General features: G+C 45.0%; 1 protein-coding gene across 5 annotated transcripts in view; it reads right to left on the bottom strand.

Annotated features, from left to right (window-relative positions):
* Positions 1 to 17,910, bottom strand: part of LOC121280139 (transcription initiation factor TFIID subunit 4-like) — a 333,722-nt gene extending 315,812 nt beyond the window's left edge. For all 5 annotated transcript variants that reach the window (XM_041191822.1, XM_041191821.1, XM_041191823.1 and 2 more), the window contains exon 1: positions 16,419 to 17,910. In XM_041191822.1, coding sequence (XP_041047756.1) covers positions 16,419 to 17,901 — 1,483 coding nt within the window. In that variant the 5' untranslated portion in view covers positions 17,902 to 17,910. The remainder of the gene's footprint in view (positions 1 to 16,418) is intronic.
* Positions 17,911 to 25,887: the final 7,977 nt, after the last annotated feature.

Below are 25,887 nucleotides of genomic sequence, written 5' to 3'. Positions count from 1 at the left end.
AGCCACAAGACATTTAGGATTCAGGAGTGCATGTCAGGATTTTCCCTGCGTGGACACGAGGGAAATACCTCGATCGTTTCCACAGCATGATTCATCTCCTTTCCTGAAGATAGTTACAATTGTCACAGTCCTGAGTCACGGGGACAGGGAGTTCTTTTTCCTCCCAAATCCATAGGATGAGTGCGTGGAGTCTCAATGTGAGAATAAGCTTTGAAGACCTCAGCTGGAATACCATCGATTCTATACTTTTCATCCTCTTGATTGCTTTTTGCAGCTCTCTCATTGATGGTGGTTCATCCAAAGATTCTGTCTCCATGACTCAGGACTGTGACAATTGTAACTATCTTCAGGAAAGGAGATGAATCATGCTGTGGAAACAATCAAGGTATTTCCCAGGGTACTGGGGGGAGCTGCCACTGTGGATTCACAGTTGAGGAGATACTCCAAATGTTCTTTCCAATGTTGATGGATGACATTTTTATCCTTGAGAACAGAAACACTATCCTATGAGCGATGGGGATTTTGTCCATTTGACATTGGTCTATAGGTGATCCTTGTGGCTTCATAAAAGCTTCACATATCATGATGGGCAGCCTATAGCTGGATCTCTCAGGCTCTCTCTTCCCATCCACATGGCCTTTATCTTCCAGATTTGTCTTTGGGCGTTAGCCTTGAGCTGTTGGAATGGTGCCTTCTTGACTTGAGAGACCTTTTGCGTTGTTCTACTAAGCAATGCAAGCTGCTTCTTTTTGTTCCAAGTCACACATTTCGGCATTGTTTTCGTCGAACCAGTCCTGGAGACAACAATGCTTGAACCCAATGGTCTGGGCACAGGAGTCGAGTACAGCTGACTTTATTTGATCCAACTGTTTTGAAATTGAGTTAGATGCGTGAAGATTTTCCACATTGGTTTGAGCTTCACTTGGAATTCCTCCTTTCGGTCCATGACATTTATCTTCTTCCTCTTGGACTTTTGGATCTTGTGATGCCTCGGTGATAGGTGGATGTTCATCACCAATTTAACAAGCCCATGGTCTGAGCTGCAAGCATCAGTCCCCCACAATGATCAAGTGATACAGACATCATTTAGGTCTGGTCTACCCAACAACAGAATACTGCTGCTCAATAAGACCATAAGACACAGGAGCAGAAATTAGGCCATTCGGCCCATCGAGTCTGCTCCACCATTCAATCATGGCTGATAAGTTTCTCAACCCCATTCTCCCGTCTTCTCCCCCTTATCCTTTGATCCCCTTACCAACCAAGAACCTATCTATCTCGGTCTTAAATACACTCAATGACCTGGCCACCACAACCTTCTGTGGCAATGAATTCCATAGATTCTCCACTCTCTGGCTAAAGAAGTTTCTCCTCATCTCTGTTCTAAAAGGTCTTCCCTTTAATCTGAGGCTGTGGCTCTCCTACTAATGGAAACATCTTCCCTACATCCACTCTATCCAGGCCTTTCAGTCTTCTGTAAGTTTCAATCAGATCCCCCCTCATCCTTCTAAACTCCATCAAGTATAGACCCAGAGTCCTCAAATGTTAAGCCTTTCAGTCCTGGGATCATTCTCGTGAATCTCCTCTGGACCCACTCCAGGGCCAGCACATCCTTCCTGAGATACAGGGCCCAAAATTGCTCACAATATTCTAAATGTGGTCTGACCAGAGCCTTATAAAGCCTCAGCAGCACATCCCTGCTTTTATATTCTGGTCCTCTGGAAATAAATGCCAACATTGCATTTGCCTTCCTAACCACCGACTCAACCTGCAAGTTAACCTTAAGAGAATCCTGGGCGGGGATTCCCAAGTCCCTTTGCACTCCAGATTTCTGAATTCTCTCCCCATTTAGAAAATAGTCTATGCCTCTATTCTTCCTACCAAAGTGCATGACATCGCACTTGCCCACGTTGTATTCCATCTGCTACTTCTTTGCCCATTCTCCTAACCTGTCCAAATCCTTCTGCAGCCTCCCCGCCTCCACAATACTACCTGTCCCTCCACCTATCTTTGTATCATCTGCAAACTTAGCCAAGAGGCCCTCAGTTCCTTCATCTAGATCATTAATGTATAAAGTGAAAAGTTGTGGTCCCAACACTGACCCCTGCAGAACTCCACAATCTGGCTCAGGAGCCAGCACATAAACATGGTCAATGAGAATTATTTCTGGAACATTGAGACCAACGCAGCTTGAGTGGCTCCCTGTGCTTACACACATTGAACTTCCTGATGTCTGCATCAAAACATCCATCTCAAAGAACACCATCACTGACAGCTAACAAAGCACTTCCGTTGACACAGCGCCACAAAAAAATACCCAAGCACTCGTCTGAAATCCCGTAACCCTGACTGGAACACACTTCACACCCTGATGGACATCCCCACCACTCGATGGACATCTCCTGGTTGGCTGCAAACATCACCAACCACACCACTGACCCGCGTCGTGAAGTCTCAGGTTTCAACCTTTCATTGAAAATCTGTACAACCCTCAGCCTCTTAAGTTCAGGCCAGGGAAGGTGTGACCACGTGCTCCACAAGTGGAACAAACAGCTCATATTATGACTGTGCCCCCCAACCAAGTCAGGCCATCAGCTATATACTGGACTCCTGCCCGGAGAGATCCATTTCTGGTGGCATCACAACCATTCACCCTGCATCAGCTGAAACCATTGAGTGGACTGTTAATTTTAACTGCTTCCCCAGCTATATGAGTGAAAACAACCTTGGTGCATAATGGCAGCCTGATTCAATTGGTAATACATACTTGTTTTCAAGTCCACGGTTTAAGAATTCCACTCTAGGACTTGAGCTCTTAAAATAGCCTGACAGTCTTAGTCATCAGACAATAAACCAAGATCTGTTCAGGTGAATGCTGACGATTAGGGCTATGATTAGAAAATCAGCGAGTTCCTGGTGTCCACAACATTCCTCCCTCAACCAGCAACAAATTCTCAGTGTTATTCATAGGGATGTGATGTCATTGTTTATACAACAGTGACTGAGGTAAGAGTGGCTAAAGCATGGTTGGATAGACACAAACTCACTTGTTTGGTCTTACACTTGACATGCGACCACAAGGTAGCTTAGGCCAGTCACCACCCATGGAAATAGACAAAATAACAGTCAGCATCTTCAAGACAAAAAGGGTGAATAGTTAACGATGTAGGGAGTGAGCAAAATTTTTTTGCTTCCCTAAGAAATGAAAGGTTGGTGATAGGAGTGGAAAGAAAGCTACTTGATTCTAATTCTTCAGCTATACAAATCAATTCAAAATCATAGTGCAATGCACAGTCATCTGTCTTCCACTGAAAGTAAAAGCACAGGCAGGGCAGTCACAATTCATGATGCATGGTCACTGTGACTAAGACCTATTCAACAGCAGTGCTTCCCCTATTGTGTACTACAAAGTGCTAAGATTTGATAGGTGCTCACCTCATGCCTGGAGCCGCCAACTCAAGAGTTTGCAAGTTATGCAGTTTGCATTTACACTGAGTAAACGGCAAGTAATGAAATCACAGAAGTCATTCAAGCCAGTCAGTTTACTTGCTTATTCAAGACTTCTTTTTTAGTGCTATTACAATGTTTCAATACATTGATACAACTATGATATAGCAGGACTATGCAAACTGTAGCTCTTGGACCATATCAAACCACATGCCCTCTCAACTGTTTTTGCTAAAACCTGTCCTGTACTGCAAATTCTAATTTGTCATTTCCTCTGACCAGCAGCAGGCTTTTACCCACCAGTATTGTCCCTCAATTTCAAACACTGAGACCTGTACCCACTAGTGCTGTAGTGGGTACTTATATAATGACAGACCTGCACCCCAATCTTATACATTTACAGAGCCATATCCACCAGTACTGTACATGTCAGCCAGTGAGACCTGTACCCACTATTTCCGTACCCCAGTGTAATACAATGACAGGCTTATACCGTATCCCCTTAAACAGCGACAGCCAAACATCCACCAGTACTGTATCCCAGTGCTATACAGTGACAGACCTATAACCCCCGCCCCAGTACTGTACCCCAATGCCTGACCACATCTACCCGTGTTATATAATAAAAAAGGCACTCATCAGACCCTATGCAAATTATGACAAGTACATTTTGAAATGTACTGCTGCCTGTTTATCACCATTAAAGTGGGTGACAAATAACGTCACATACCCAAGATAACAACTTGCTAAAATCTTATTGATGATACCAACACAACTTTTACTGGTCATTGGGAGTTTCAGATGAAAAATAAGAAGCGAGCCACAGGGAACAAGTGGAAAGAAAAAAGCAAAATAGATGCAATTCTATTTGCAATGGTTGAATGGAGGCAATATTTACTGCAGTGAGTAGCCACCTACATTAGGTTTGGTTACAATGATAAATCCAAACTGCTCCATGTTTGATAACTGGATAATTGAATGATGACTTTATTTGAAGTCCAGAGATATTAAATAGCTGCCTCACTTTCCTTGAAGCCTTATACATATTCTGACCCATTAAAGAATGAATATATTTCAATTCAGGTGTCAAAGTGAAGTCTTCCTAACTGCATCATCAACCACCCCCTCAATTTAATATAAAACAGCAATGGAGAAACAGATTAAACTATCCAAACTCTTGGGCTCTCGGGGGACAATATGGAGGAAGCCAACGAACACAGAATGGAATCGTCTGAAACAGAATGGATTCAGTGACCAGTTCACCACCATGAAGCGTGGACTGGGAATGCGAACAGAGTTCTGTAGAACCCTGAATCAAAGGCTGAACTGTGAACTACAGCACAGATTGAGCAAGTCAAGAGGAAATGAGATAGCAAATCAGTGGGAGGGGGAGAGTCACAAAATTCCCTGAGGTTGACATGTTTTTTTAACTCTTGTTCCGTCTCACTGACTAGAAGCTATTGGCGAGTGCGTGAGAGTCCTACCAAGGCGGAGAGGAGTTGGTGATGGGGTGCGGGTGGGCTGAAATCCACTTTCCAGTCAGAACAGTGCCATTGGTCGACCCAATTGTCAATGTGACCCACACATAAGAATTGGCACCGAACAGCAAAGGCACAAGGCTAACTCTCCAATTAGATAAACAGGAACTCCAAAGGCAACACCTATAAATAACATCCAACCTTCCTATTTCTGCCTCGCCCCACCCCAGGCAACATAAACCCTTGGTCATGTTAAAATCCTACCAACACAACGTGCCAAAATAATACACTAAAAGTACTCAGACCCAAAACTAATGTGTAACAGCTACTGGGGTGCTCAGTGGCTTTTAGTTAGGAAAGCAAAGGGCAAGGGGTGGGAAGACAGCCAGAGCCCCTTCAAAAGATGGCTATTCAATGATGCTCTACACCAATTGGAAAGTGGTACACAAGTAACTGTTGGGCAAGGACAGACCTCATCACTATCATTCGCAGTCCACTGAGTCGAGGCATTGTGATTGTTCTTCATGCCATCATTAGCACAATTGTTAAGTTCTGTGTCTGTGTGTGTGTGTGTGTGTGTGTGTGTGTGTGCGGGGCAGGGGGGGGGGGGTTGGGAGAGGAGAGAGAGAGAGAGAGAGAGAGAGAAAGAGAAGAAAACGTACAGCTTTTGGTTTCAAAGTTTAAAGAGTATTTTTAGAGTTAGTGAGAGCTGTCCTCAGTCACACCCACAGCTCTGAAAGCAAACACTCTGAGCTAAGGAAGCTAAATCCATGACAAAAGCTGGCCGAGACCCAAACATCATTAATAACATCAGGAACCAAGAAAGAGGAAAATATACGAGTGAATGAAGCGTGGCAGACAGCCATATGAGACAGACAACTTTATCCCTCAATGCTTGTACAAGGAACCCTGCCAACTGTAAAGATTTTTTGATTCAAAGTTGGCTGTGATCTTGTCAACAGCCTGCCAACTGCAAAGTAACGAACTGGAAATGGTGTACACTTCCCTCACTGCTGTGACACTTTCAAAAGGTGTTGCAGCTGGAGTGGCAATGTCACTACTGAGAACTGATACATCCCTTCTTAAATTATTCCAAACAGTAGAAACTCAGCACGTTGACAATCTCACATGCAGGTAGAAGGCAGCAGCAGAGCACCAGTTCAAGACAATCTATTCCGCAATATGTCCAAGCTCTTAACCACCCAAGCACTGTTGGTTTGGGTGGACACAGGCTTTCAACTGAGTTGAGACAAGAGTTAGACAAGAGTTACCTTGCTCTCCTCTTAGCTAGAGAGCAAGTAATTATGCAAAGGGAAAGGAAAAACTTAAAAATGCAATCAATAACAAAGCAACTAGCCCAAACTTATCTGCTGCTACGGAAATTTGAAAACAAAGTGCAACCCAGGCCATGAGGCCTTCATAAATTTATGCTTATGATATTCAAGCTTCGAGCTAGTTTGCTGGCTGACCAAATAACCGGGGAAGGAAAGCAAAGAAAATGGAGGGACGGAAGTCAATCAAGGTTTGCATTGATATTCCAGTCCTACTCAGGCCCCCTCCCACAACTCTTTCTCCGGTACATCGATGATTACTTCGGTGCTGCTTCACGCTCTCATCGGGACATGGAAAAATTTATTAATTTTGCTTCCATTTTCCACCCCTCCATCATTTTCACATGGTCCATCTCTGACACTTCCCTACCCTTCCTTGACCTTGCTGTCTCAATCTCTGGTGATAGACTGTCCACCAATATCCATTACAAGCCTACCGACTCCCACAGCTACCTCAACTACAGCTCCTCACACCCCACTTCCTGTAAGGACTCCATCCCATTCTCTCAGTTCCTTCGCCTCCGTTGCATCTGTTCTGATGATGCCACTTTCAAAAACATTTCCTCTGACATGTCCTCCTTCTTCATTAAGCAAGGTTTTCTACCCACGGTGGTTGACAGGGCCCTCAACCGTGCCCAGCCCATCTCCCACGCATCCACCCTCACACCTTCTTCTCCCTCCCAGAAACATGATAGGGTCCTCCTTGTCCTCACTTAACACCCCACCAGCCTCCACATTCAAAGGATCATCCTCCGCCATTTCCACCAACTCCAGCATGATGCCACCACCAAACACATCTTCCCTTCATCCCCCCGGCGGCATTCCGCAGGGATTGTTCCCTCCGGGACACCCTGGTCCACTCCTCCATCACCCCCTACTCCTCAACCACCTTCCACGGCACCTTCCCATGCAACCACAGAAGGTGCAACAGCTGTCTCTTTACTTCCCCTCTCCTCACCGTCCAAGGGCCCAAACACTCCTTTCAAGTGAAGCAGCATTTCACTTGCACTTCCCTCAACTTAGTCTACAGCATTCGTTGCTCCCAATGCGGTTTCCTCTACATTGGAGAGACCAAACGCAGACTGGGTGACTGCTTTGCAGAACACCTTCGGTCTGTCCACAAGCATTACCCAGACCTCCCTGTCGCTTGCTGTTTCAACACTCTACCCTGCTGTCATGCCCACATGTCCATCCTTGGCTTGCTGCATTGTTCCAGTGAAGCTCAACGCAAACTGAAGGAACAGCACCTGATCTTCTGACTAGGCACTTTACAGCCTTCCGGACTGAATATTGAGTTCAACAATTTTAGATCATGAACTCTCTCCTCCATCCCCACCCCTTTTCCGATTTTCCCCTTCTTTTTTGTTTTTTCCAATAATTTATATAGATTCTTCTTTTCCCACCTATTTCCATTATTTTTAAATGTATTTCCACCCATTGTTTATCTATACCTTTTAGTATTATTTCACTCGACCCCCACTAGAGCTATCTGTACCTTGCTCATCCTGCTCTCTACTCTTAATTAGCACATTCCTTTAGATAATATCACCACCTTCAACACCTCTTTGTCCTTTTGTCTGTGACATCTTTTGGTTATCTCCACCTCTCACTGGCTCTTTATCCAGCTCTTCTTGTCCCGCACCACGCACCAATCCCCCGCCCCCTCCTCCCCCACCCCCCACCTTAAACCAGCTTATATTTCACCTCTTTTCTATTTTTCCTTAGTTCTGTTGAAGAGTCATGCGGACTCGAAAGTTAACTGTGCTCCTCTCTGCAGATGCTGCCAGACCTGCTGAGTTTTTCCTGGTATTTTTGTTTTGCATTGATATTGCATCTTTCATAGCTTCATCAATGTCCCAAAGCACACTTACCAACCAATATGAAACGTTTTGAAATGAAACTACTGCTTCCATGTCAGAAATGCGACAGCCAATTTGCACTCAGCAGGGTCCTACAAACAGCAATGTGACAGAGAAGATAACCTGTTTTAATCATGTTGTTTGAGGAGTAAATACTGGCTAGGGAGAACTCCCCTGCTGTTTCTCTAATAGTGGAAACTTTCACAATCACCTGAGATGACAAACAGTGCTTCAGTGTAAAATCTTATCAAAAAGACAGCACCTCAGACAATGCAGCACTCTCTCAAGTGGCCAACATGAACAAAGGTTATGGGCTCAAACCTCTGGAGTGAGACTTGAACCCACAGCCTTCTAGCTCAGAGGTGCAAATGCGACCCACTGAGTCACAGCTGATGCTGAAGGCTAACAGATATTTAAATGATAATGTCACAATGCTTCAACAGGGAGATTTCCAGCATCTGCAGTTTTTTGTTTTTAGTTCTGTTCTGAGGCTGGGCTTTCTTCCTCTGTATCTAATCCATGCCTTACCCAATCTTGGAGTATTTAAAGTTGAGGAGAGTGAAGAGATCAGTTAAGGAGATCGCCCAACCTTCTTCACCCACATTCATGCACACAGAGGGGGCAAATAGATTGCCAACTGGCTTAAGAAACTTTGTCTGAGTCAGAAGTTCACAGCTTCAAAAGTTGAGAAAATCTAAACTGTCAGTTCAGTACAGTACAGTACAGAGGGAGTGCTGCACTGTCGGAGGAGCAGTCATTTCAGGAATTACCTTAAAACTGAGACTGTGACTGCTCATTCAGGTGGACATCAAAGATTCTAATTTACTGTTTGAAGAGTTTTCTCCTGATGTTGCACCCAAGTTTCATCCGCCAACCAACACCACTAAAATAGAATCAGTGATCATTGCTATCTGTGGGCTTAGTGGGTAAATTGTTCAAAAATGGGATTCTAAAAAGAAAATTGAACCTGAAGTGAGAGGAAATCCTATTCAAATGAGTTAAAATATCTGTGCAGCAATGCACACAGTATCTGCAAATAAAAAAGGAAGAGCTGAAGACAGTCATGCATTGGGGGGGAACCAGACATAGTGGGGATTACTGAGTCAGTGACAGAGAAATCGACTGGGACGACAGAAAAATCAGGGAATTAAACATTGCAGGATATAACATTTTTAAAAACGATAGATGGGGAAAGGTGGAGTACTTGTAGGTATTAGGGATAACAATGGCAATAGTAAAAAGGGATGCAGCTATCAGCAAAACAGAAATAGAATCCATACTAATAGATGAAATACAATAAAGGATTAATCACACTGATAAGTGTCATCTACAGACCATCTCATAGTGGATGGAGGTGGATAAGAAATAGGCAGACAAACTAGGGAACCTAGTGAAAAACACAGAATAATCGTGGAATTTCAGTACAAATCGTATTAGAGCATCCCAAGACAGGGACTTACAAATTTCTGTATTGCAAACCACCTCAACTTTAAAAACATTGACAACCAGCCTAAGTGGAGGCAAGCACTGAAATTTGGTTCAGAATGTTTTGAGGACCATCTATGCTAAACTCGCACCGTACCCTGAGGAAGGTTAGAGATGGTACAGCTGAAATTCCCTCAAGTATCAGCCACGACGATACGAACAGCTAGCCTGTGGGTGCCATGCCGATCCTGCATCGGACTCTTCAGTCATGAGAGGATCCATAAAAGAAAATGGAATCATTTGCAGCTTGGACACACTCGAACTCTGAGTCCACCACAATGACTTGCAACAGGAGTTATTAGATCATGATCTGGAGCAAGAGCCCAAATGGCCTTTCACTTTTCTGGCCTAAAAGTGCTCATCCCAAATGGAGTGCAGAAGAGTTCAAAAAATGCAACACGGACCAGGAAATTAACCTGAGACTTTCCGGTCTGTGCAGTTTGGTACAATTGCACAGTGGGCTACTAGGAAACCTTAGTTTCACAGATTTAATGTGACTCTGTCTACTTTTTGTCACACAGGAACTCACAGCTGCTGCACCATGCTGTAGGTCCTCATTAGCAGGTGGCCATATGACATTTTTACAAGATGCTCTAGTTGTTAACCTCAGGCAAGTAACTCCTCCAATACTGTCACATATTAGACATTCTCAAACGGTGTTCAATGAAATGCACGAATGGCCAAATGGTTATCTCCTACAATAGGTCCAATGGACAAGATGAGTCTAACTTGTTCAGCAAGATCCTAGGTTTGATCCCATGTCTATGCTCTCAACCAGGCAAACAGCTGGCACACAAATTGACAGTGTTCCAGGGTTTGGGAGGGACAAATTACTAGTGGTCACCATTCCTAATCACTATCCAGTGAGAGTGTAAAATTGGGCTACAATACACGCATAGAGGAACAGCATAACAGAGCAACCACTTGAATCACATACTGGAAAGTGTTCAACACTCAAGTGAGTCTGTACACTGATTCAGCATTTGTGTGTGCATGTGCGCGCAGTGAAGTGTTGCTCAGAAAGATTGGAAATTAATTTTATAAAGTTTCCCTTCTCTGCCTGACAGCAATCTGTTTTCGTAAAATCAACAACAATTTGCATTTATACAGAGCTTGTCAGGGTTCAATTCCCTTCCCACCCCCCACCAAGGGCTCTTATTGAGATTTTTTCAAGGGCTTCTTTTTGGTTTTGAGGGCTACATTTTAGTTTTCAGGGCTCCTTTTTCATTCTCACTCACTCACTCCTTTATTAGGTGATACAATCATTAACCTCTGGAGTTATGTTGAATTTGTTTTAGGGTTTCCTTCTTTAGATAGGTACAGTAGCTCAAATACCAAAGACTGCATATATATTAAAACTTTTAACTTGCTGTCTGTGAGCAAAATCCTGGTATTCTGCTTCCTATAAACTCATTTTTGAAAAAGATGATTTTGTTAATTTATTGCAAATAAATGTCCCATACTCCTTTTCCAAAATGCAAATTCTAACGAAGGGCACAAAGTAACTTATTGGGAATGAGTCGCACATCTGCAGCCCCTTTCAAAAATTAATTGCAAACAATTAACAATCGCCAGCATTCTTTAATTGTGTTCTGCCTCAATTCAAGTTTCTTTCTCCTCAATACTTCTGTTTAAAATGACTGCTGAAGCACACGTCAGACTTCAAGGGTCCAACTGTGCATCAGGAGAACACACACAAATTAATGCTGCAGCACCAAGCTAGTCAGCAGATAACAAATGGCACCAAGCCCAGGCACCACCACCACCCCCCTCTCCGCCCCCCGCCACCCCCCCCCCCCCCCCCCCCCCCCCCCCCCCCACCTCCCCACCCCCCCCCCCAAATCACATGCTGCAAATTCAACCAGGCCGTGTCACTGGAGAAATACAGAAGGTTAGCCAAGAGCCCCAGCCCGGTCTGCGTGGACAGCCAGGTCCAAGCTGGTGCGAGGCTGAGCGGTAGCTGCCCTGGGCGCTGCCCCCCCGCCTCGTTCCTGCACTTTTCTCATTTTCAGCTTATTCTCTTCAGCCACCTCTTGACGCAGTTGGCAATGGCGCAGTCGGAAGTCTCCTGCATGGTGGCAGCAGACCAGCCAGAATAACTGCTCCAGCTCCTCCAATCATAGGTCCCTCCCTCTCACCCTCGTTGTTCCTCCAATCAAAGATTCTTTCTCTGGAGGAGGAGCAGCGAGGCCGGCAGTGGGTGGGGGGGCACTTGGGATTGGAGGAGCTAGAGCATAGGAAAGGCAGAATCTGGAATGGAGCAGCTCCTCACAAATTCTGTCTTTCCCACTCTTGCTACTCCCCTCAGAGCTGTGCATTAATTTCCTGCTCCCAGTGACACTTGCACTTTCAAGTGTCCAGTCCCAATTGGACTATGGAAGAGCCATAATACAAAGGTACTGTTTACAGGGATAACCTTTCTCTCATTTTTTTGGTCCTCTGATTTTTTGCAGGCTCTTTTTGGGCCTTTTGAGAGTGATTGCGCCCGCAGTCCCAGAGTATTTTGTACCCTGGTGCATTTAATGTCGTAAAATGTACCAAAGCACTTCAAAAAAATGTAATCAGAAATTTTTACACCAAGGAAATATCAGGAAGATGATCAAAAACATAAGTTATAACCAGGGTTTAAAAGAGGAGAGGTTTAGGGAGAGAACTCATGCACAAAGCATGGCCACCAATGGGGGAGTGAAGGATTTCCAAGTTGTGCAAAAATTGGAACAGAGAGCTCTGAGGGTAATCACTCAGAAAATGCAACCAGTTCAATGTCAGACCAGTGCAGAACAATTTGACCCCATTCTTCCCCAGACTCCACACCGACCCAGAAACTAACTGTTTCATCAAACCACCAAGACCCATCACTTCACTGTACCTCACCCATCAGCCTTCAGCATCTGGTATTTAGAATTAGACCAAAAGCAATTCAAGAGTTGGACAATCATTCCAAAACAATTCAAACTTCCTGGAGACAGTCACCATATTAAATGGTTTATCCATCAAGAACAGCTAAACAGAATGCACTTTTAGTCAACATTTACCGCAATGGCTAGAATTTTCACAACTCAGGCCTGTGGCCCACAACTTTTGAAATATTATGCTGTACTGTGATACATCTCTAGGCAAGATCAGCTTTAGTGAAGCTGAAGTAAAAAATGTCTGATCACGTACTAAGAAAAGCCCACAGCGCTTCACAGCCAATTAGTTGTTTTGTAGGCAAACATGACAGCCCGTTTGTGCACAATAACGCTGCTTGGTATATCAGCCTAGATTATGTGTTCAGTCATAGAGTGGGGCTTAAATCCACAACCTTCTGACTTAGAGGTAAGGTGGCTGCCGCTGAGTCAAGCTGATAATGTTTGCTCTGTTTACATCCGCAATTTGCCTTAATTTCCAAACATGAATCCAAACCCCAGAAACCATTTTTGTAAACAAATACAGAAAAAGCAAACAGAAAAACTAACAGTTCACAGTTCAGACACTGCTCTTACAAGTTTTAGAAGCAATAAATAGAGATCACATTTCAGATTTGTAACTTGCTGCCATTCGTTCCACACAGTCTTTGCACTGAATTTTTTTTCCAAACTTCAACCTCACTGCGCCGAATTACAAATTGACCTTGGCATAAAGCAAAATACATCCGTTACAACCCTGAAAGCAGAGATATACGAGGGTGTTTCCTTTATGCAGGCGCTACATTTTCCAGTATGTTTTGTACATGTTACAGAGGGCTGGGAGTGTACAAAGCAATAATTTAACCAACAAGTTCAAATGATCTCCAAGTACTTTCATGCAGTTTATAACTGTCACTGAAGCTGTGAAATAGATTACAGGATGTGATCACTCTGGTTCTCAGATAAATGCAAAGTGGAGAGACTTTTTCATTTTTTTGTCACCAGACACCACTGCCTTGCTATCATTGAAATGAATTACACACTGGCTTATGGCAGGTAATTCCACCCACAATAGCAGGAGCCCTCCAGCACCTCAAAAAAGTGGGGTCCTTCTACTGTGCAAGCTTTCGCCGCAACAGATCAGCACACTATCCACTCATAGGGGGATTAGAACCAACAACAGTTTTGTCTTCTACTGACATCCACAATGGATGGTGACAAGAAACTGACCCTTTCCCAGATCAGGGGCACTGTGATCATTCCATCGAAAACACAGAACATTACAGTTCAGGGGACCATTTGGCCCATCAAGCCTGCACCACCGCTTTGATAGAGCAATCCTAAACCAATCCCTCCGCCCCACCACGGCTTCCCCCCATAGGCCTGCATCTTCCTCTGCTTCATTATAAGATTTTCTATTAAAAAATGCAATGAAGTCTGTTTTACCACTCCAAATTACCAAATGTTTCATGCTCCAATAACCATGTAGATAAATTTCTCTTTACCACTCTCCTTTGAGTGATAATTTGTAATTTAACCTTCTTCGCTGATACCCCAATGAGAATATACATACTTGAAATGTTCACTGTGTTCCTCTCCGCAGATGCTGCCAGACCTGCTGAGTTTTTCCAGGTATTTTTATTTTTGTTAAGGAAATAGCTTTCCCTACTCTCTTATCCGAGCTCTACTGAAGCCTCCCAAACTCCTCTGCTCCAGTGGAAATAGTCCATTGATATTTAAACTATAGATTCCCATTTTAGCAAAAACATTCAGCAAAGAGGAGAACAATCTCCCTGTAAACAGCAAGCTGTACAAAACGTTTCTCCACTACTGCCTCAGCTCAAACCAGGAATGGAAACTAACTTTCCTGGCCTGTATCACTGAATGGTGCATTTACCTGGGTCGCTAAAGGATTAATTGTCAGGACCAATGTTTGCTGACTTATAACCAACAGCAGAATGTCAATAGTGCACAGGCATAACAGTTGGAAACATGGCTCAGTGGATCGTACTCACACCTGAGTTGGAAGGTACTGGGATCAATCATAATCCAGAAATTTGAGCAGAAATTTGAGGCTGACACTCCCAGTGCAGTGCTTTAAGAGATGTCACTGTTCGATTGAGATGCTAAACTGAGACCCTGTCTGACCTTTCAGCAGATATCAAGTCGAGATATCATGGCACTATTTTGAAGCTGAGCAGAGGAATTTTCCTGCCAAGAGTTATCCTTCAACCAACATCTTGTTATTCTCATATTGCTATTTGTCAGATCTTGCTGTGTGCAAACCATCTGCGGTATTTCCCACATCACAACAGTGACTACCCTGTCAGTGATCACCCTTGGCTTGCAAAGAGGCAAGCAGAGGAGATGATCTCCTGCATTGTGTAGCCGGCACAAGTCCAGGACAAGTAGGATTGCCAAGAAGAGTTTTCTTCATCCGCTTGTCACTGTTCCAAACCATAGAGTGCAGCATGAAGCACAGGCACACAACATCTACCACTCTGTAACCAGTGGGCTTTACAGACATTACCCTTCTTATTGACTATCCTACCCAAAGTATTAGTGCACATAATCCTCATGCATTTTCAGTTTGGCTGGGCCAATTCATTTTTATTAGTGGTTCTCTTAACCTGCCTTTTTTGTTTGATCTTCATGGCGACAGAACACATGAGAGAGTGGATCCACAGATGGAAGGTGGACCACTGGAAGATGACAGAACACCAGGGGTCTTCAGACAAGAGAGGAGGGCAAAGAAGTGGAGAGGCTGTCGGAACAGCTCATTGAGGAAATCTCTGCACAAAATGGAACGGCATAGAGGGAATATCCAAGAGACAGTTCAAGGTGTGATATGTAGATTCCTGAGATGTAGATTCCTGAGGGAGAGAGTTGGTGCCCCACACTGATGAGAAAATCAGCTAGAACAAGGGTAAGATCAAGCAAGATTACTCCACACTTTATGCACCTGGTGGAGTCAGGACCAAGCATCCTCTTCAATGCTCAAATCACTTTGGCTATAGAGCAGAGAGCCGGGATGTCCAATGTGCCAATGCTGCTGGCAACATCCAACTCACTCATCTCTCATCCAATAAATCCCTGACACTGGTTAATGTTATAACCTGGGCTCTGTGCTCCACCTGCCAACCATATGGAGGTATTGACTGCAGAGTAACGGCTCTACCAGGAGAGTCACGGCCTGATGAAGGAGAGCTCCTCCTGGAGGCAACCAAGTTCCAGGCCCTTAAAAGATCTTGCTAAAAGACAGGCAGGCCTGCATGGTTCTTTCCTTTGGGACTGGATGGAGTGGGGTGGTGTTGTGGGATCTCACTTGTATTTTCTTCATGTCTAATGTCACTAACAGCCAAAATGTCACAACTTGTGGAAATTAAACAATACAATATTGCACATTTAAATCTTACTCCTTGAACATTTTGCAGAAACCATGCATGTGGAAAATCATACATTAAGTGTTCTCCAACAGAAATTGCTAACAAGTCATACAAGTAGCTATAGCAACATCACTTAGCCTCATGCACAAAATTTAGTAGCAAACTTCTAGATTTATTCCTTGTGTACATTTATTAAACATCAACCACCATTCAGTAACCAAGTACTAAACCATCAAAAACATTTTACAAGTTTTAAGAAAAAAATGTTTCAAGTACACAGCTCACATTTTTACAAAGTTAAACATAATAAATAGATGCAAGTTACTGATGTGTGAATATGAATATTAAAGTCGCTTGCCCAGCAACAACATAGACACTTTATGTTTACTTAACCAGTAATACAATTAGTCACATGTAACTAGTTGCTCATGTACAGAGAACACAGCTACAATCAAAATAACTTGATTTGCACAGGTGTGACCTCCTCACTCATGGTGTACTCAGAGTTTAGACTCATTGGTCCTGTGCTTTCAACAGCACTCACCTGGAGGGATGGTGAACCCAGAAGCAAGCTGCACTGTCGGTTGTTGTTGTGGGCGGATGATAAGCTGTGGGGCAACAATACGGTGGGGTGGACCTATCCCAGATCGAGGAGGCTGTGATTGAGTGGCAGATGCATGGATGATACCAGGTGTAGATGTGACGACCTTTGTGATTCCGACATGGGGCTGTGCAATCATGTTGACTGCAGACTTTGCCACAGCATTGATGCTGACTGGGACGCTGGCTACAGGCAGAGAGTTAGTGACTGTGCATTTTAGCTGATTGCTTGAAGTGTTGGTCATAGTGATAGAAGCAGCTGGGTTGTTCAATAGACTGAGTGTAACAGGCTGAGATTGAGTGTGCAGAACAAGCTTTGTCTGTGACGTAGAGTTTGTATTGGTGGATGTGGGGCTGGAAATTGGACTACTGACAACAGCAATCTGATTAGCCAATTGTGTCACTGTTGCACCTTGATGGATGCCTGCCTTTTCCCCAACCTGCAGCAGTCCAGGTACATTCACATTGGAATGCCCATTTTGTGACAGCGTAGTGCTCAAAACATTGCTGGCAATTACAGTGTGCATTGGCGGTCTTTGCAAGGTGATGGTAGGGGTACTGGCGCTATCCATTAGGATGCTGGCCTGAGACACAGAGACGAATTGAGGGTTAAGGGAGCCGTTCTGAGATGAGTTACAAGGTGAGTTGATGCTGCTGGTGGTGGTGGTGGTGGTGGTGGTGGGGACAATAAGAGCACTGGAACCAAAAGTACTGGCAGCTCCAGAGGTGGGGAGATGGTTACAGGTACCAGAGGGGATTCCAGTGGAGAGCTGCAAAGCAGTACTTATAGCAGGGGAGTTGCAGTTTGTCACCACCCCATTGACAACCTGAGGCGGGGGTCGGGGAGTTTTGCATGATGTGGGCAAGTGGTTCAACACCGGGGGCTCGGTTGTTGTCACCAAGCCCAGGGGAGAGGGAGGGACTCTACCCCCGGGGTTAGTGGTACCCAAGGGTGGTGCAGGGCTGCTGATGCCGGGGGAGGGGGAAGGAGGAGTTGGAGGCGGCGGCGGCCGGTAGGACTGAGGGGGGCGGCCGGTCCCCAGGGTCGCTGCACCTGAGGCCCGGGCTCCGGCCGCCGAGGTGTCCGAGAAGGGGAAGCTGTTGGCGGGAGGTGGGCGGAGCTCGCTGGCGGAGGCTGCTCGCTGACTGAGGCCGGGCCCAGCGGCTGCCTCCTGCCCGAAGCCGGAGGCCGGAACGGGAGCCGCTGCCTTCTCCCCGAGCGGCGATGGCGCCATCCTGCCGGCTCGCCGCTGTCCGTCGGAGGAGACGCTGCCGCCCACCGGGCCGAGCCTCCCCTCTCCCTGCAGGACTGCCCCGGCTGCCCGGCCGGCCAACTGCGACTCCAGCGATCCGACCAGGTCGCTGACCGCTTTCTCGTCCACCTCTGACAGGAGCAGGTCCTCCAGCGGGTCCGAACCCGCCGCCATCTTCCTCCGCTTCCCGGCCGCGCATGCGCGGCCCTGAGCACTAACCCCTCCCCCCTCTCCCTCTACCCCGGGGGGGGGCCTCCGGAGCGCGCGGAGCAGGACGGGAAACCGCGTGACCAGAATTGCCAGGGAGACAATGTAGCACAGTCACAGGGCCAGGAGTATTATAGAGTAACAGGGGTCGGGAGTAATAGAGGCTGAAAGTAACGGGGTGGGGAGTAAAATAGGCTGAAAGTAATGGAGGGGGGAGAATTAGAGACAGAGAGTAATGGGGTGGGAGTAATGGGGGAGAGCGTAACAGGGGTAGGGAGTAATGGGGCAAAGAGTAATTTGGGTAGAGAGTAACATGGGTAGGGAGTAACAGACAGGGAGTAATGGGGCAGAGTATCAGGGAGTAATAGGGGCAGGGAGTAACAGGAACGGGGAGAAATAAGGACTGAATGACATTTGTAGAGAGTAATAAAAAAGAGAGTAACAAGGGTAGGGAGTAATAGAGTCTCAGAATAATGGGCCACATAATGAGGCAGAGAGTAACAGGGGTAGAGTGTAATAGGGGCAGAGAGTAACAGCGACAAGTAGTAATTGGAGGTAGTAACAGCGAGAAATAAGGACAAAGAGTAACAGGACAGAGAGTAATGGGGTAGGGAGTAATAGGGCCAGAGAGTAACAGGGAGTAATAGGGGCAGGGAGTAACAGGAACAGGGAGAAATAAGGACTGAGTAACATGGGTAGAGAGTAATAGGAGGAGAGGGTAACAAAGGTAGGGAGTAATAGGGGCTCAGAGTAATGGGGCAGAGAGTAACAGGGACAGGGTGTAATAGGGGCAGAGAGTAACAGCAACAAGTATTTATTGGGGGCAGCAACAGCGAGAAATAAGGGCAGAGAATAATGGGGTGGACAGTTATAGGCCAGAGAGTAACAGGGTGGGGAGTAATAGTGCCAGAGAGGGATAGTGAGTAATAGGGAAAGAGGATCATAGAGGCAGAGAGTAAGAGGGGAAGGGGTAACAGGGGAAGAGAGTAATACAGGCAGAGTGTAAAAGGGTTAGGGAGTAATGGGGCAGAGAGTAACTGGGTAGGGAGTAATAGGGCAGAAAGCAATGGGGTAGGGAGTAATGGGGCAGATAGTAATAATGGTAGGGAGCAATGGGGCAGAGAGTATGGGCACAGGGAGTAACATAAGCAGGGACTAATAGGAGCAGAGAATATTGGACGTTGGGAGTATTGGGGCAAAGGGTAACAGGGATAGGGAATAATAGGGGGATGGCATGATAGAGTCAGATAATAACTGTGGGATTAACAGAGGCAGAGAGTGACAGGGAATAATGGGGCAGAGAGTAACGGGGTAGGAAGTAATGGGGCAGAGGGTAACAGGCAGGGAGTCATAGGGTAGAGGGTAATGGGGGCAGGGAGTAATATAGGAAGAGGGTCATTGGGGCAGAGTTTAACAGGTAGGGGGTAATAGGGCAGCGAGTAACAAGGGCAGGGAATTATGGGGGCAGGGAGTAATAGGGGAAGAGGGTAAAAGGAGCAGAGAGGAATTGGGGAAGGGAGTAATAAGAGGTAATATGTACAGAAAGTAACAGGCAGGAAGTAATAGAAACAGAGGTTAATAGGGACAGAGGAGTAATAAGGAGTCATATCTCCCCTTGACTTTCAATCGCATTACCACTGCTGAATCCCCCACTATCAACATCCTGGAGGTTACCATTGACCAGAAACTGAACTGGACCAGCCATATAAATATTGTGGTTAAAAGAGCAGGTCAGAGGCTAGGAATCCTGCAATGAGTAACTCACCTACTGACTCCCCAAAATCGGTCCACCATCTACAAGTCACAAGTCAGGAGTGTGATGGAATACTCTCCACTTTCCTGGATGTATGCAGCTCCAGCAATACTCAAGAAGCTCAACACCATCCAGGACAAAGCAGCCCACTTGATTGGCAGCCCATCCACCACGTTAAAAATTCACTCCCTCGACCACCGACACACAGTGGTAGCAATGTGTACCATATAAAAGGTGCACTGCAGCAACTCACAAAGGCTCCTTAGACAGCACCTTTCAAACACTCGACCTCTACCATCTAGAAGGACAAAGGCAACAGATAGATGGGAACACCACCACCTGCAAGTTCCCCTCCAACCAACACACCACCCTGACTTGGAAATATATTGCCGTTTGTTCACTGTTGCTTGGTCAAAATCCTGGAACTCCCTCCCTAACAGCACTGTTTGTGTACCTGCAGCACATGGACTGCAGCATTTCAAGAAGGCAGCTCAACACCACCTTCTCAAGGGCAATTAGGGGCACGGAGTAATAAGAGTGGGGGTAATAGGGATATGGAGTTATGGAGGCAGAGAGTTATAGAGTTAGGGTGTAATGGGGGCAGACAGTAACAGCAACAGTGGGTAGTGGTGGTAGGGAGTAATAGGAACTAGGAGTAATAGGAACATAAGGTAACTGTGATTGGGAATCATAGGGATAGAGTAATAGGGGAGTATTGGGTCAGAGGGTAACAAGGATAGGGAGTAATAGGGGCAGGGAGTAATAGGTGTAAGGAATAATTGAGAAGAGAGTAATAGGTGTAGAGACTAATAGACGCAGAGGGTAATATGGGCAGAGGATAATGGGACAGCAGTGATAAGGAGTAATCGGAACAGAGTAAAAGGGAACTACAGACCAGTGAGTCTCACGTCAGTGGTAGGGAAACTATTGGAGAAAATTCTGAAGGAGAGAATCTATCTCCACTTGGAGAGGCAAGATTTGATCGGGGATAGTCAGCATAGCTTTGTCAGAGGGAAGTCATGCCTAACAAATTTGATTGAACTTTTTGAGGAGATGTGTAGATGAGGATAGTGCAGTTCATGTAGTTTATATGGATTTCAGCAAAGCCTTTGACAAAGCCTCCCACATGGGAGACTTATAAAGAAGGCAAATGCACATGGGATACAGGGTAATTTGATAAGGTGGATTCAAAATTGGCTTAGTTGTAGGAGACAGAGGGTGATGACAGAAGGATGCTTTAGTGACTGGAAGCCAGTGTCCAGTGGCGTACCACAGGGATCTGTGCTGGTCCCCTATTCATCATTTATATAAACGACATAGATGACTATCTTGGGGGGTTGGATTAGTAAGTTTGCGGATTACACAAAGATTGGTCAGGTGGTTAACAGTGAGATTGAGTGTCTTGGGCTACAGGAAGATATAGATGGGATGGTCAAATGAGCAGATAAGTGGCAGATGGAATGTAACCCTGAAAAGTGTGAGGTGATACACTTTGGAAGGAGTAATTTGACAAGGAAGTATTCAATGAAGGGCATGACACCAGGAAGTTCTGAGGAACAATGGGACCTTAGCGTGTGTGCCCGAAGATCTCTGAAGGCAGAGGGCCACGTTAGTGGGGTGGTGAAAAAGGCATATGGGACACTTGCCTTTATCAATCAAGGCATAGATTACAAAAGTAGGGAGGTCATGTTGGAGTTGTATAGAACCTTGGTGAGGCCACAGCTGGAGTACTGTGTGCAGTTCTGGTCACCACATTATAGGAAGGATGTGATTGCACTGGAGGGGCCGCAGAGGAGATTCACCAGGATGTTGCCTGGGATGAAACATTTAAGTTAAGCAGAGACGTTGGATAGACTTGGGTTGCTTTCGTTGGAGCAGAGAAGACTGAGGGGCGACCTGATCGAGTTGTACAAGATTATGAGAGGCATGGACAGGGTGGATAGGGAGCAGCTGTTCCCCTTAGTTTAAGGGTCAGTCACAAGGGGACACAAGTTCAAGGTGAGGGGCAGGAGGTTTAGGGGGGATGTGAGGAAAAATTTTTTCACCCAGAGGGTGGTGACGGTCTGGAATGTGCTGGAATGGAGGGTGGTGGAGGCGGGTTGCCTCACATCCTTTAAAAAGTACCTGGATGAGCACTTGGCACCTCATAACATTCAAGGCTATGGGCCAAGTGCTGGTAAATGGGATTAGGGAGGTGGGTCTGGTGTTTTTCACGTGTCGGTGCAGACTCGATGGGCCGAAGGGCCTCTTCTGCACTGTGTGATTCTGTAATAGGGGCAAGGAGTAACGGGCCAGAGAGTAATAAGGCAAGGGAGTAACAGGGGCAGAGAGTAACAGGCGCAGGGAATAATAGGTACAGAGGGTAATAGGGGCAGATGGTAATAGGGCAGGGAGTAATAGAGGCTCAGGGTCATCGGAGCTAAGGGTCATTGGGGCAGAGGGTAACAGGGGCAGAAGATCATTGGGACAAAGAGTAAAAGGGGCAGTGGATAATGAAGCAGAGAGAAATAGGGGCAGGGAGTGATAGGGGAAGCGAGTAATTGAGTCAGGGCCGGAGTGATAGGGTGTCATAAAAATGGGGGAATTGGAATAATGGGTGATGAGCAGAGTTTAATAGAAATAAGGGGTAATAGAGTGGAGGCAATAGGAATAGGGCTTAATAGGGATGAATTAATGGAGCATAGGTAAGAGGAGCAGCAAATAACGGGGAATTATGGGGCAAGGAGTAATAGAATTGGGGTGATAGGGGTAGGGGTAACAGAAATGAGGGTAATAGGAATGGGGAGTTATAGAGGCAGAGTTTAATAGAGATAGGGAGTAATAGGGACAGGAGATACTATGAACCGTGAGTAATGGGGGTAGGGAGTAATAGGAACTAGGGGTAATAGGAACGTGATTATGAATTGTAGGGATGCAATTATAGATAATGTGAGCAATGGGGCAGAGGTACAGTAGGGATTAGGCACTGGGGGCAGTGAGTATTGTGGCAAGAGTCATAGGGGTACGGAATAATGGAGCAGAACATAACATGTACAGGGAGTAATGGGGGTAGCGTGTGATAGGGACAGAAAGTAATTGGGGTTGGGAATAATAGGGACAGAGAGCAGCAGACAATGGGGGTAATAGGGACGGAGAGTAATGAGGCAGCGTGCAGGAACTGGGAGTAATAGGGACAGTGGCAAATGTGGCAGAGAATAATGCGGGAAGGGAGGGATAGACATGAGGAGTAATTGTGACTGAGAGTAATAAGGATTCTGAGTAATGGGGACAGACAGTAATGGGAACAGAGAGTAATGAGCAATAATAAAAGTAATTGTAACATCATAGCAAGCTTTTAGAGAATCTTCGAAGGATAAGAAGTTTAAATTCAAAGCATTGCTAGACTGGGAGCTAATTTATGTCTGGGGTGATGGTTGAATGGGACTAGGACTAGGAATGGAACAAGAGAAGAGTCAATTACTAGGGGACATAGATTTAAGGTGAGAGGAGAAAACTGTAGAGGGGATGTGCGGGGCAAGTTTTTTACGCAGAGCGTAGTAAGTGTCTGGAATTCGCTGCCAGAGGAGGTGGTGGAAGCAGGTACGATAGTGGTGTTTAAGAGGCAGCTTGACAAATACATGAATAGGATGGGAATAGAGGGTTAGAGGGATACGGACCCCGGAAGTGCAAAATGTTTTAGTTGACGGGGAATATGATTGGCGCAGGCTTGGAGGGCCAAAGGGTCTGTTCCTGTGCTATACTTATCTTTGAAAAAAAAATCACTAATGAATACTGATGATGAAACCAACTGTAGAATCCCAATGCTGCTTGGTGAAATGGATATTTCTTTATTTGGCAACATTAGGCAAGTGGTCAGCTTCATCATAAAGCAGGCAACACATTTTTAGCAATTTTATAGAGGTAATGTCTTCATGAATAGGTGTTTTACAAACCCATTTCTGTTCACCTACATTTGCAAAATGCAACATTGAAAATCATAATATGAAAATTTATCTAATATACATAAGATGGCATTGTGATGAAATTGAAACTAATTTTCATTTTTTCCCTTCCCAATGAAAAGTCATTTCTAAAACAATTTCCATTATTTGTCTTCCAGTTTTCAAATGACACTTAGATAGGGGCACGTAAATTGTGTGGATGGGAGGATCTTTGTTCATTTTCACTGTAGCCTTAGTGGAGCATAAACTTGTATTCTCTTTAGCTTAGAAGATTAAGGGGTGATCTAATTGAGGTGTTAAAAATGATAATAGGATTTGATAGAATAGACACAGAAAAACTATTTGCTGTGCTGGAGGAGTCCAGAACAAGGAGGCATATTAAAATTAGAGCTGGGCACACAAATGGCCCTGGAAATCTGGAACTCTGACTGAAAGGGCTGTGGTTTCTCTGACAATTAATTCTTTCAAGACTGAGACAGATAATATTTTGTTAGGTATACCTAAAATCTGCCTCTTTTTGGCCAACCTTTTGGTTATCTGCCCTAATCTCCTTATGTGTTTCAGTGTCATATTTTGTTTCATAGTGTCTCTGTGAAGTGCCTTGGAATACTTTATAATATTAAAAACAGTATATAAATGCATATAAGTAGTTGTTCTTTGAATGATATCAAGGGATATGGAGTGTAGCAGGTAAATGGAGTCCGGATGCAGATCATCCATGATCTTATTGCACCGAATAGCAGCTTGACAGGTTGAATGTTCTACTGCTGCTCTTATATTCCTATCTGATATCATGTTCCTGTTCAAGTAATGCAACATATTATACCATTTACATTCCACACAGGCACAGGAGCTGTACATATAGATCGATGGATTTTTTAAGTGTGAAGTACATCAAAATGCATTATATTTTTAGACCAAAGTGAATTAGAATAATGGGAACTGGCTAAAACTGGTGGAAGGTCAATTGAGGACACATGTTGTTTAAGTGCTTGCCCAGAGTAATTAGCACTTTGCAAGGTTCTGTGGGAAGGGTATTGGAGGCAGATTTATTCAAGGGATAGTTAGGTGTTTTTATTCACTTACGGGATGTGGGCATTGCTTTATTGCCCATTCCTAATTGCCCTTAAGAAGGTGGTGGTGAGCAGCCTTCTTGAACCATTGCAGTCCATGTGTTGTAGGTACACCCACAGTGCTGTTAGAAAGGGAGTTCCAGGATTTTGACCCAATGACAGTGAAGGAACGGTGATATATTTCCAAGTCAGAATGATGAGTGACTTGTAGGGGAAATTCCAGGTGGTGGTGTTCCCATGTATCTGCTGCAATTGTCCTTCTAGATGGTAGTGGTCGTGGGTTTGAAGGTGCTGTGTAAGGAGCCTTGGTGAATTTCTGCAGTGCATCTTGTAGATGGTACACACTGTTGCTACTGTGTGTTGGTGGTGGAGGGAATGAATGTTTGTGGAAGGGGTGCCAATCAAGCGGGCTGCTTTGTCCTGGATGGTGTCAAGCTTCCAGCTGCAGTCATCCAGGCAAGAGGAGAGTATCCCATCACACTCATTACTTGTGCCTTTTAGATGGTGAATAGGCTTTGGGGAGACAATACCTGACCCTTGTAGCCACAGTATTTATATGGCTAGTCTGGTTCAGTTTCTGGTCAATGGTAAGCCCCAGGATGTTGATAGTGGGGGTAATGCATTGAATGTCAAGGGGCGATGGTTAGATTCTCTCTTGTTGGAGATGGTCATTGCCTGGCACTTGCGTGGTACGAATGTAACTTGTTGAGAAGCTCTTTCTTCAATGGATTAGTTTGTGGGCTAATCATAGACTGTGATTGCAAAATATAACTCAAAAATCCTGGGAAATATGGTGAACCCACAAAATAAAAACTGAATTTGACTTATTCTATCAGCCATCTTGTTACTGGCAGTGACTACCAGTTTTAGAATTTGGAACAGTTCAATGAAGTGTAAACACACGAAGTCAGCCTGATTAAAAAATGTTTATAGATGAAGATCATTGGCCCATATTAATTTATCTATCTAATTTCTCCCTGTTAAGAACCCAACTTCCTTTAAATTATTCCAGGAATTTTGCCTCCACAGATCCAAGGATTACATTCCATGTTTGTGTGAAGTCTTTCGGGTGACAACTCTGGTTGAATGTAGTTCTGGAGGTTTTGTCATGGGGATATTCAATTATGTGACACTTGATTGCATGGCATTTGATCATGTGACACTTATCATGTGGTTTGATCACATG

This window comes from Carcharodon carcharias, chromosome 7 (genome assembly GCF_017639515.1).
Source record: "Carcharodon carcharias isolate sCarCar2 chromosome 7, sCarCar2.pri, whole genome shotgun sequence".
In the NCBI taxonomy this organism is placed as follows: Eukaryota; Metazoa; Chordata; class Chondrichthyes; order Lamniformes; family Lamnidae; genus Carcharodon; species Carcharodon carcharias.
This window is presented reverse-complemented; position numbering and strand designations above follow the sequence as displayed.